The sequence below is a fragment of the Cynocephalus volans genome, chromosome 2 (assembly GCF_027409185.1).
Source record: "Cynocephalus volans isolate mCynVol1 chromosome 2, mCynVol1.pri, whole genome shotgun sequence".
In the NCBI taxonomy this organism is placed as follows: domain Eukaryota; kingdom Metazoa; phylum Chordata; class Mammalia; order Dermoptera; family Cynocephalidae; genus Cynocephalus; species Cynocephalus volans.
This window is the reverse complement of record NC_084461.1, coordinates 38685059-38698169: the sequence shown is the minus strand read 5'-3', so window position 1 is coordinate 38698169 and position 13111 is coordinate 38685059. Positions and strand designations below refer to the sequence as shown.

General features: G+C 34.2%; 1 protein-coding gene across 1 annotated transcript in view; it reads right to left on the bottom strand.

Annotated features, from left to right (window-relative positions):
* The window catches only part of CCDC152 (coiled-coil domain containing 152), a 42749-nt gene extending 31913 nt beyond the window's left edge, over positions 1-10836 (bottom strand). The window contains exons 1-3 of the mRNA XM_063083665.1: positions 10750-10836; positions 8975-9080; positions 2809-2877 (exon numbers count right to left, since the gene is read on the bottom strand). Coding sequence (XP_062939735.1) covers positions 2809-2877; positions 8975-9080; positions 10750-10836 — 262 coding nt within the window. The remainder of the gene's footprint in view (positions 1-2808; positions 2878-8974; positions 9081-10749) is intronic.
* Positions 10837-13111: the final 2275 nt, after the last annotated feature.

Genomic DNA, 13111 nt, shown 5'->3' with positions numbered 1-13111 from the left:
CTCCAATAGCCAAAGCAATCTTGAGCAAGTAGAACAAAGCTGGAGCCGTCCATCTCCTGATTTCAAAATATATTACAGAGCTACACTAGTTATAACAGTATAGTACTGGCATAAAAACAGACATATAGACCATGGAACAGAATAGAGAGCCCAGAAATAAATCATGTATTTGTCATCAACTGATCTTCAACAAGAGTGCCAAGAATGCACAATGGAGAAAGAATATTTTCTTCAGTAAATGGTGTTGAGAAAACTGGATATCCATAAACAGAAGAATGAAATTGGACCCTTATCTCACACCATATACAAAAATCAACTCAAAATGGATTAAAGACTTAAATGTGAAATCTGAACCCATAAAATCACCAGAAGAAAACATAGGGAGAGTTTCTTGACACTGGTCTGGGCAATGACTTTTTGAATATGACACCACAAGCACAGGCAATGAAAGCAAAAATAGACAAACAGGCTTGCATCAAACTGAACATCTTCTGAACAGCAAAAGAAACAATCCACAGAGTGAAAAGGCAATCCACAGAATGGAGAAAATATCTGCCAACCAAATATTTGATAAGCAGTTAACATCCAAAACTTATAAAGAACTCAAACAACTCAATAGCAAGAAAACAAATAACCTGATCAAAAAATGAGTAAAGGGCCTGAATAGACATTTCTCAAGAGAAGACACACAAATAGCAATATGTATATAAAAAGCTGTTCAACTTCATTAATCATCCGGGAAATAGAAACGAAGACCACGAGATATCACTTCACACCTGTTGGAATGGCTATTATCAGAAAGATAATATGGAAAGAAGGAAATCTTTATTATTGGTGGGAATATAAATTGGTACAGCCATTATGGAAGACAGTGTACAGTCCTCAAAAAATTAAAAATAGAACTACCATATGATCCAGCAATGTCTCTTCTGGGTATATATCCAAAGGAAAGAAAATCAGTATCTCAAAGAGATATCCGTGCTCCCATATTTATTTCAGCATTATTCACAATAGCCAAGATATGAAAGCAACCTAAATGTTTGCCAATGGATAAATGGCTAAATAAAATGTGACACACACACACACACACACACACACACACACACACACACACACACACGAGAAAATTATTCAGCCTTAAAAAAGAAAATCTTGCCATTTGAGAAAACATGGATGAACCTGGAGGAAATTATGCTAAGTGAAATAAGCCAGATGCAGAAAGACAAATGCTGCATGATTTCACTTATATGTGGAATCTAAAAAAGTCGAGTTCATAGAAACAAAGAGTAGAATGGTGGTTACTGGGGGCTGAAGACATGAGATATTGGTCAAGACATACAAAGTTTCAGTTGTGCAGGAGAAATTAGTTCTGGAGATCTAAAGTTTAACAATGTGACTATAGTTAACTATATTGTATTGTGTACTTGAAATTTGCTAAAAGGGTAGATCTTAAGTGTTCTCACCTCCCCCCACCACACACACACAAAAGTAAAAATGTGAGGTGATTGATATGTTCATTAGTTTGGTTGTGTTGAATATTTCACAATGTAGATGTACATCAAATCATCAAGTTGTACATATTAAATAAACACAGTTTCTAATTGTTAGCTATATCTCAATAAAGCTGGAAGAACAACTTGTACTACCATTTGTGAAAAAATGGTATGCTAGACTGTTGGTCAATATTTTGATATCCTTTTACCAAAAAATAATGTATAATATATTAATAACTGATTTTCTGGAACTTCAATGTATTTAACATTAATTTCTAATAGATGTTTTGTTTGAATGAAATCCTGGGAAGAGTTAAATGAAATACAATTTAATCCTAGAATAAGAGGTCTGGAAAAATTATGAGCCTTCATATATTCATTTAATCTAGCTGGGTGTTATATTATAGTCACAAAGAAGGTGAAAGTTGTTCTGAGCCCATAGCATTGAGATGGGGGAATAAAAGCCCCCATTTTAGGGGACGGAAATGTGGAAAAAGTAAGAACTAATAGTATTTCTTAAGGTACATCTCAACCAGAAAATTACAAAGACAGTAAGAAATAACATGCCAAATTAAAGAAATGACATATAAGATCAATATTCTATCTCATTTACATATGTAAGGTGCATTCTTTATGATAAAGGAAGAGGTCTAACATAAGAAATACTTATTTGATGAGAGCTGTATGTTGGAAGGGGGCCTTTAAAGCAATTCAGTCTAATCTGTAATATAGTGAGGAAAATCTCACAGCCATTGCACAGCTGAATCAGAACAGTACAATGGGTCTCTCTGTTTAATCAACGGTAGGCATATTGAGTTAATATGATTATTAAAATGAAGGTAAGCTGAATGTGGTGGCTTCACTTCCACAAATACGATCTTAGTCTATGACAAAAAAATTAAACAGTAAACTATCACTGTGGTTTAAATAGAATATTCATGGTTTAACTAGTAAATACCCACCATTCAAAACTGAACACAGGATTATTAAAGACAAAGAGTGCCATAGACAATAAATACGGTATACTTCTAAACATCTGAAAGCAATAAAAATAACTATCATGATGTATTATAAAACATCTCTTGATGTTTTATAGATAGAACATTACTGAATCATTCTGTTCAGCCAGCATAGCATTTATTATTTCATAATAATTTAGGAAACTATTTTTAAGCAGTAAGGAGTCCTGCCCTTAGCTGATGAATTGAATATGATCAAATTAAAAGAAACTTACTGTCAATGATATAAAACCCCCTTTAGTTTTAAAGATGCTCAAGTAAATCATGCATTTTAACATTTTTGTTTCCTAACTCACCTTTCAAATTGTGTTGATATTCAATGGTCTGCTGTAGCCCTTTTATCATATCATGAAGAGTAGCACATTCTAAAACACAAAAAAATAAATTTATTTGAACATCCTTTGCTTTCATTTTGTAATTATTCTCTCAGTTGAAATAATTAACATAAAATAACATTTAATTGATAATTATGAGATTTAATAAAGCAACCAAGCAACTCAAAGTTAATTATATTATAAATACTTTTAAATCACTCTTTATGTCAAATGAATTCCAAGATTTAGTAATGTGTTTTCTAAGGCACAATATAGTAGGGATTCTCCCATGTGCCTTTACCATATCTGCCCTAGAAGTAAGGCACACCTATACATGTCTCGGGAACTATGGAGTATTCCATACAAATCTTCCATGAAAGAACATCCTAAAAAAAGAGAATCAAATTATATTAAGTTTTGTTTAATGATAAAAGACCAGAGCCAGTAAGAAGGTATAAGACAATAAGATGATGTTTTTCTTACTCACTGTCGTGCAATCTGTCCTCTTAACTCTCATGCATGAGTTTTAGAACAAGAGAATAGCAGTAAAAGTAGTAACAACTCAATGAGTAGTGTTACAAAGCATCAGCATTTTTAGTATCAGTGACTTCTGACATAATGTGAGATAGAAACTTCAACGCAAGTGTTAGAACCCTGACATGTGCATCTGAGCCTGATCATACTCTTGGTTACCACCAGCAACAGCCACGCCTTTGATGGGAAGCAGTAGTGGTGGAAACTTCCATGGCTTTAACAGTCTATTGGTTATAAGCTCCACAAAAGCAGGGATTATTTTTGTTTTGTTTACTATTTCTTCCTAGTATTTAGAATAGTTGTGTTTCATAGTAGGCAATTCACAAATATTTGTTGAATGATTGATGGCTAGATAGGTAATATCACAGTAAACTGGAACAAAATATGGGTAAGTGTTCTAGAGAAGCCCTGGCCTGAAAACAACATATGTTTTATTGACTGAATAAAAGAACCAATACTGTGCAGAGAGAATGCAAAATTTTCACCTTTCAGTTAGAGGTTCTGCACTCAGTCTCCATGCACTTTCTTCAACTATGCTGATAGAAATGAAGGCGTTTTGTAGAAGTTAAAAACTTTATGCAGATATAATGTTCTATTTCTGTGGCTCTTCACTCCTCCCTGCCCTCCCTACCATCCCCACCACCCACTCAGGCAAAATTCCTAACATCTTCCATTTTCTCTATCTTGCTATTTCCCAGTAACAGAAAGATGGTTAAACTACATTTGATAGACATTAACTGAGAATCTGCTTCGTGTATGTTACCGTGCTAGCTGCTACAATTAAAAAATTAAAGAGGCATAGACTCTGCCACTACTTGTATTTGTATCTTTTAGAGTAATAAATCCAGCAATTCATGAAATACAGTAGCTGAATTTACCTCACTGATCAACAGATTGAAAACAGCCCCGCAACCGAAAGTACGTATATTGGACTTGTTTCAAAAATGTGTATTTTCAAAGGTAGAACACAAGGTGGCTCCCTCATCACATTTTTTTTTCTACAGTGGAAACTTGGCTCCATAAGAAATTCTTCATAAGGTGAATAGCATTCACTAATTTAGAATAATGACTTTTAATTCTCTTTGCAAACCTTAACTCACATTATCTTTTCTGTTAGACTTTACTATGTAATTTGAAGAATACTGTCCTATTAAATTCTTCCCAAAAGTCAGAGTTCAGAATATTAAGCTATTTCTTATACTACATAAATTGGGAAGACTATGATCATTTTGAGCTCTAATTTAGGCTCTAACATTAACCAGCAATTTGGGTATTAATATCTATTTCATAGGCTAGTGATAAATATCAGATGCAATTATGCATGTAAAGAATGTTCTACAGTACTTGGTCCTCAATACTAATATTATTAACATCTTGAACTGGTAAAAAATTCTTTATCTGGCATCAAATGTAGAAAATAAAATGTCTAAATACCACTTTTTATTGTTGAATAAATCCAATTATACTTATATTAAATTAATTATATTATAGTTCGTTCTTCTTCCCTAAATGGCTCTGTAAGTTGTGATTCTCACTCATTCTTTTACTTCTGCTATTTATAACCTAGTGAAAAAGACATTAGATTTAGAAAAAGTACAGCTGGATTTTTTTAAAAGTACTTTTTTCTTTTCAGATAATACACATGACACACAAGTATAGTGAAAAAGTGGAAATCTCTCCAATCTCTGCCCCCAAACTAATCAGTTACCTTCTCCCCAAGGCAAGCACAGTTGCCGGGACACTGTGTATCTTTCCAGGGATATACAAATACATTGAAGAGAGGGTGTTTGTGTGTGTGTAAAGATGTAATTTCCTAAAAATGATAGCATAATATTCTGCACATCGTTGTTTTCATTTACTGTATCTTGGAGATTATCTATGGCATATAAAATTACTTTATTTATTTTATCAGCTGAATAGTATTTCATGAAATAAATATATTGTGACTTATTTAACAAGAACTCCACTGACAGTTTAGATTATTTCCTTTTTTTCTTTTATAAACAATATAGTAACAAATATATTCATCATTTTGCATATATAAAAGTGTATCTTTAGCACAGATTCCTAGAAGTGTAATGGTTAAGTCAAAGGGCATATGAATTTTCAGTTTTTGTTTTTTTTTTGTCTTTTTGTGACCGGCCGTACCGCGCTCAGCCAGTGAGCGCACCGGCCATCCTTACATAGGATCCGAACCCGCGGCGGCAGCACTGCTGCACTCCCAGCACCGCACTCTCCCGAGTGCACCACGGGGTCGGCCCTGAATTTTCAGTTTTGATAGATATTGCCAATCTATTTTCAACAGAAGTTTTACCCCCTAATTAGAAATATATGAGATGACTGCCTCTCTACATCCTTGCCAATAAGATATCAAACATTTTGATCATTTTCAACCTGATGTGAAAATGGCATTTCATGTAGAATTTTTAAGTTATGAGAGAGCTCAAATTTCATATGTTTGTGAGTCACTTGATTTTTATTTTCTGTGACCTACTGTATCATGCCATTTGCCTATTTTTATATTGTTACTTTTCTTTTTCTCATTAACTTACCTGTAATATGAGTTGCAAACATTTTGCTATTTTACTTCATATGTCTTTTTTTTTTGACACATAGAATTATTCCATCATCAAATTCAAACATACTTAAGAGAATGAAAAAACAAGCCATAGACTGAGAGAAAAATCTTTGCAAAATATGTCAGATAATGGACTGGTATCCAAAATATACAAAGAACTCTATGAAAAGTCAACTATAAGAAACAAACAACCAAATTAAAAAATGAAATGATACCTCAACAAAGAAAATATACAGATGGCAAATAAGCACATGACAAGGTGCTCAACATCATTTGTTATTAGGGAATTGCAAATTAAAACAACAATGAAGTACTGCAATGCACCAATTAGAATGGCCAAAATTCACAACACTGACAACACCAAATGCTGATGAGAATGTGGAGCAACAGAAATTCTCATTCATTGCTGGTGGGAATGTCAAATGGCACATCCACTTTAGAAGACAGTTTGGCAGTTTCTTACAAAGTTAAACACACTCTTGCCATGTGATCCAACAATTGCACTACTTGGGATTTACCCAAATGAGCTGAAACTTATATCCACACAACAGTCTGCACATGGATGTTTATAGCAGCTTTATTTATAATGGCCAGAATTTGTGTGCAACTAAGGTGTCCCTTAATAGGTGAATGGATAAACTGCGGTACACTCATGCAATAATACAATAACAGGAATTGTGCTATTCAGCCATGAAAAGACAAGTAGGAACTTTAAATGCATATTGCTAAGTGAAAGAAGTCAATCTGAAAAGGCTACATATTGTATGATTCTAACTATATGACATTCTGGAAAAAGCAAAACTATAGAGACGTTAAAAAGATAAGTGGTTGCTGGGGGTTCAGGGGGAGGAAGGAAAGAGGGCTAAATAAGTGGAACATTGGAAATTTTTTAGGGCAGTGAAACTATTATTTGGTTTGATACTGAAATGGTGGCTGGATACATTTGGAAAGAGTGAACACTAGTGTAAACTATAAGCTTTAGTTAATAATTATGTATTGATATTGGCCTATCAATTATACCACACTAATGCAAGATTATTAATAATAGGGAAATTGGAGGGGGTGAGAGAGTATATGGGGATCCTCTGTACTTTCACTCAATTTTTTCTGTAAACCTGAAACTGCTCCAAATAATGGTTATTAATTTTAAAATGTCATACATACAAATCCTTTCTTTTATTGCTTTTACATGTTGTGTCACACACTGAGAAAGACCTTCTCCATTATAAAAATTAAATATCTATATTCTTTTCTAGTTTTTCTGTAGTTTCATCTTTTTGATCTTCAATAAAACTGTTTTTTTAGAACAGTTTTATTTATTTATTTTTCTGATTTTAAAAACTTTAACTTTTTTGTTTTTTATTTTCACTTTTTTTAATCAAAACATAATTGTTTGTACATATCTCTTGGGTACAGCATTGAATATTAATACCTGTGTGCAATATGTGATGCTTGAATTAGGATAATTAGTATATTCAACATTACACAATGTAATCTTTTTTTGTGGCCCCTTAACAATTTCTCACTAACCTCCCCTCCCCCTTTCTCTTTCCCACTTCTGGTGGCTTCAGTTCTAGAACAATTTTAGATGTACAGAAAAACTGGGAAGATATTAGAGAGTTGCCATATATCCTATATCTAGTCACCTCTATTATTAACATTGTAATTAATATGGTATATTTATTACAATTAATGAACAAATGTTGATACACTACTATTAACTAAATCCATACTTTATTCAAATTTCCTTAGTTTTTACCCAATGTCCTTTTTCTATTCTAGGATCTCATCCACCATACTACTTTACATTTATTTGTCATGTCTTCTTAGACTCCTCTTAGTTAGGATAGTTTCTTAGAGTTTCCTTGTTTTTGATGACCTTGACAGTTTTGACAAGTACTGGTCAGGTATTTTGTAATGTCCCTGTGTGGGGTTTTGTCTGATGTTTATCTCACGGTTAGACTGGGGTTATGGGTTTTGGAGACGAAGGCCACAGAAGTGAATTGCCATTTTCATCATATACATCAATGGTATGTACTATCAACATATCTCTTTTGATGTTGACCCCAATCATGGGGCTGAGGTAGTATTTATCAGGTTTCTCCACTGATAAATAACTGTGTAGTTATGTTCCCTCTTCCCCATCCTTTCCATACTGTATGCTTCACTATAGTGAAGGAAGTCATTATACTCAGCCCACACTTAATGAATGTGGTGTTGCACTCTCCCTACTTGAGGGCAAATTACCTACATAAATTATCTGGAATTAGTTTGCACAGGAAATTTATCTCTTTTTCCCCAATTATTTATTTAATAAATAATTTATTTATATCAGTATAGACCCATGGATATTTATTTTATAATCGAACACTATTTTGTTGCTCAAATTATTCCAGCTTTTCCCATTGAGAGCTCTTTCAGTTGGCTCCTTTGTCACTTTTGCCATTCTCCCATCATTGTTGGATTTTGTTGTTTTGAGCACTTTCTTACTTTTGACAATAAAAGATGTTTCAGGCTTATCTTTTATATTTCCTGCCCCAGTCCTAGAATCAGACATTTCTTCAAAGAACCCTTATTCCTTTTATTAGAGAATGGTATTAGAAACTGAGATCTGGGAACTAGGTATGCTCATTGCCACTGGGGTATTATTGCTTCTAGGCTCTCTCAGTTGACAGAACAAGAAAATATGTGTGCATGGCTTCATTTATAACAACAAATTTTTTGACCCATCTGACATTTATTTTCATGTAATTTTGAGATTGGAATTCAACTTTTTCACGCATAGTTTTACAGGCCTGTACTGAGCCTTTGATCTGCCATTTCTTATCTGAGTAGCTCAGACAGATTAACTTCTTTCATTTACATTTCTTAATTAGTGAGGTAGTGTAATGGTACTAATCCTGTCTTTTAGGGCTATCCTAAAGATAAAATGAGATAACAGTCTGGAAAGTCCCATGTGGAATTAAAACACTTTACAAATGTATGGTATAAAATTCTCATTAGAATTACTATTTCTTCAAGCAGTAAAGAACTAACCTTCTTTAATTGAGACCTCATTTGTTTGCATTACTTTTAATAAACAGTTAGTCTTTTCCAACTGGATATCCAGTATATTGTTCTTTCCACTGGTTTCTATCATTTTCTGTCAAAGAAACAGAATATATATTATTACCAAATCAATGCTGCTATTTTGATTCTTTTACTGAGGATATGAAGAATAATGAAAATACAAACTACTTATTACCCGAAAGTCTAATAATTAAATCTAGCATGTATTTTTAAATAAGCCAATTTCCTGATTTATTTTTAAGTTTAAAAGTAACATTGTACAATATTAAAACAGACTAACAGTTATAAATAAAATGTAAAAATATGACCTAACTTGAACCCCTTTCTTTCCAACTACTCAACCCTCAGTCACATGGTTAACAATTCCTTATATATGTTTCCAAAGTATTTTATGACTGTATGATTATAGAAAACGATCATATATTCTGTTCTGCACCTTATCTTGGCTTCCACTTAGTACTATTATCTAGGAGATGATGTCATGTGAGCACATATGGATCTACCTCATTCTTTTTAACAGCTGAATTGAGTCTCATTTTTGAATATGCTATAATTTATTTAACTAGTCTCTATGGAGGAGAATGAGTTATTTCTACTTTTTTTTTGCTCTTACAGACAATGAATAAACATTGTTAAACATATTTCTTTGGAATCTTTTTGAATAGTATAAGCCTCTATGTACTCTTCAAACAGTTTCAAAAATCATTAATTCATGACCAGTCTTATGTCATCTATACCTCTACCTACTTCCTCAGTCTCCCCACTTCTGAATTTATCTCAAAGCAAGTCCCTGACATTATATTATTTCATCTGTAAATATCACCGTCCATACATATCTCTAAGAGATAAGACTTTTGCAAAATATCACAATACTATTATCACATCAAAAAATGAACAATTATTTCTTATTTAAAATATTCAAAAATGATAGATATTTCCAATTTAATCTCAAAAACCTTGCATCAATTCCTCTCATCCCAGCAGTACTTCTTTCTTTTCTCTCTTCTTGTTTTAAAAAAGTTTATTATTATCTCAAAATACTCATCATCAGGAAAATTCTTTCATTATGGCAACTTTTTTTGTGTGCACACAAGAAAAGAAGGAATAGTGAAGAATAATAAGAAAAGGAAAGAACATAGAGGTAGGTTTTACTCCTTCTCTTACTCTTGCTTAACAAACCCACTCCCCAAATCTTCAATTTATCCACCTATATTTTTTCAACGACTATGCCTACTTCTCTCCCTCGCAGAGGAGAAGGAAAAACCCAATATGTAGTTGTGGGCTGGTCTATCATTTGTCTAGACTTGGGGAGAGGGACTTCAGATTGGTTTGTTTTTAGGCAAAAAAGAAGGAAAAGGGAACAGATAAAACAGGAGAGATTCAAAAAATTTTAGAGTTAGTCATAATGGTAAAGGATTGAAAGATGGGTCTACTTCAATTCTTACTAAAATCATTCCTGAGTTTATGGACATCTGGGTATTTAAGTATATATTTTCTCTTTAACTTTGGCAATAGTACATCAAATATTTGTTCCCCTGACCAAGAAACATTTTGATGTGTTAAAAAAAATGAGCCAAAACCAGGTATATTTTAAATACATATTTTAAGGGCTTAGCAAAATACATTTTCATTTTTACCTTGCTCATTTTTTGGTACATTTTTCTTTCTTCCCAACTTCCTACATTGGCAAACTCTGTTGCATTTTCCCTTACATACTACAGCTGTTTGCTAACTTTACATACCTTTTCTATCTGTGAGAAGTCATTTATAAGTTTGTCAAGATTCACACTGCTAAGCTTTTTCATACATCCTTTGCTGTTTTGATCCATGCCTGAACCTAGCGAAAAGTAGTGTTTAAAAAAATTAAATAAATCAGTAAATAAGATCTAAATCATCACAATAGTGGTTATACCTCAAACACTTAAGTTTCTGTTCTTTTCTCACAGAGCACCTACTTGAGCTCCACTGCACTCAGAGAATTTCTGTTATACTCAGTATTAACAATGATCTAATGCATTAAGTCTTCTCCACTTCTTACCACTCCACCCAAGCTGAGTTTTTTCTAAACAAATCTAGTGCAATGATATGTGCATATATAGAAATTATTTGTTCCTATTATATAAAAACAAAAACAAAAACAAACAAACAAAAAACAAACAAAAAACCCAAAACAACAAATAATGACACTGCCCAACACTCATCTCCTTGCCATCAGTATGGCTGGACTTAAAATCTGATGCATTATTCAATCTGAGGCATGACTTTTGAGCGTGGGTATTCTCAATTTAAGAGGTTAAAAATATTCATTTAACTACAGTGCCATAAATATTTTCTAGTAATGTGCTGTTTTTCATATTTTGTTTGGTAACTTGTTTGGTAAATAAAGGACATATGGAAATTAATGTGCTCAAAGGTCTCTCTCTGTATTTCTATTCTCTCATAATTTTGTGTAAGATTATTCTTTGGAAACAGCTATCTAACTGTTAAAGTGAAGAATAAGAGTTTCAATTTTAGTCAGATGGAACCAATCACATGTAATTTTTCAGAATCCCAAAGGTAAACTCATCTGGTAATGATGGAGAAACTGACTTTTGCAAAGTAGACAGCATCTGTATTTAAGAGTGGGAGGATGTCCAGAATCAGTATTAATACAATGTGCAAGTATAAGACACTTGTCTTTAGAGTTCTCTAGCAAAGAAGAGGAAAATACGAATTTGAAATGCAAGCATTCTAGATTGAGGAGAGAGTAGGAGTCGAGGTATGGTGACTTTGGCAATTAGTCTAAAGTAAAAGGTAAGTAAAATTCCTGAGGTAATTGTTCAGAGTAATTTGGGGAAATATTATTGTTTAAAAGAAACACCAAAAGAGACATTGCCTGACAATATGTTACTTCATCAGGAAATCCCATTTACTTCTTTTTCATATTATTTTACATTAGCAAGTATTAATGATTTTTAAATCTGAGAGAATTTTAGCTGTATTTTTTCATTTTGTTGATTATCCTCTGTATCACATACACAAGTAAAATTCAATATAAAATCTCTTAAACAGTTAAAACTTAATCCTTATGGTAGACAAATAATTGTAAAAACCTCCTGTGATAAATACGGTAAAATTCCTTTGGGGGTAAAATTAAATATCATTGCTCTTTGATATTACTGTTATTCTTTAGTAGAACTATTCGGTCATCTGCAGTAGCTAATACAAAATCCTTCCATCACCAATTTTTTTCTTCTTAATTCTTAACATTTTAAATAAAAAAGGCTTTACTAGGATTTTGTCTCAGAACCTGGCTCCTGAACTAAATTTGAACTTGATTTTCTCCCAACTCCTTCCCCGTTGGAGTGTTTTTCTTTATAAAACCACCACCAGTATCCACTTGCTATCATTGCATATTATCTCTTTTGTCGCACTGGCCGAGCCAGCCAGTTTATGTCTAGGCGTCTTCATTGCCCCCTCCTCCAATTTCCTAGATCAAGATCCTTTCAGGGGATATGGTCTTGCACGGTGAAACTAGGTGACAAGCTGGTGATTCAGTGCTTGTCAAATCCTTTAATGAGCGGTAGAGACTATTAGTGACCTTCAAGGCCCAGCTTCATCCCTCCCCACAGGCAAGTGACAATCTCATTTCCTTCTCTGTCCTCCTGTCTCCCTGCTCTCGGCGACCCCAACTCAGTCCGGCACCCGCCGCTCCGTCGTCCCAGTCCTTGGCGCCGGTGCCAGAGGAGAGGCTCGGGTCACCTCCTCTTCTCCTCTCCTCGCCGCCCGCCATTGATTCACTCAGTCCTGAAGCCTGGGGCTTCCGGCTCCCTCCACCGCGTGCCGATGTCCTTAGGTGCCCAAATGAAATACAGGGTGAGGGCCGAGGACCCGCAGGTATGAGAGAAGTGGCTGGGACAAAACCCTGTACAGACCCAGGACGCCATGAGGAGATGTGAAGAAAAGAATCCCCCCGGAAAAAGTGGGAATTTCGAACCGCTGACAGAGTCCGGAGCGTACCTGCTGCTGTTCCTCTTGGTCCCCCCAGTCCTCTCCGTCTCCTCAGATGCCCGGTCCGCCCCCGACTGCCTGCCGTCCCCTCCCCGGGAAGCAAGTTCCCGCAAC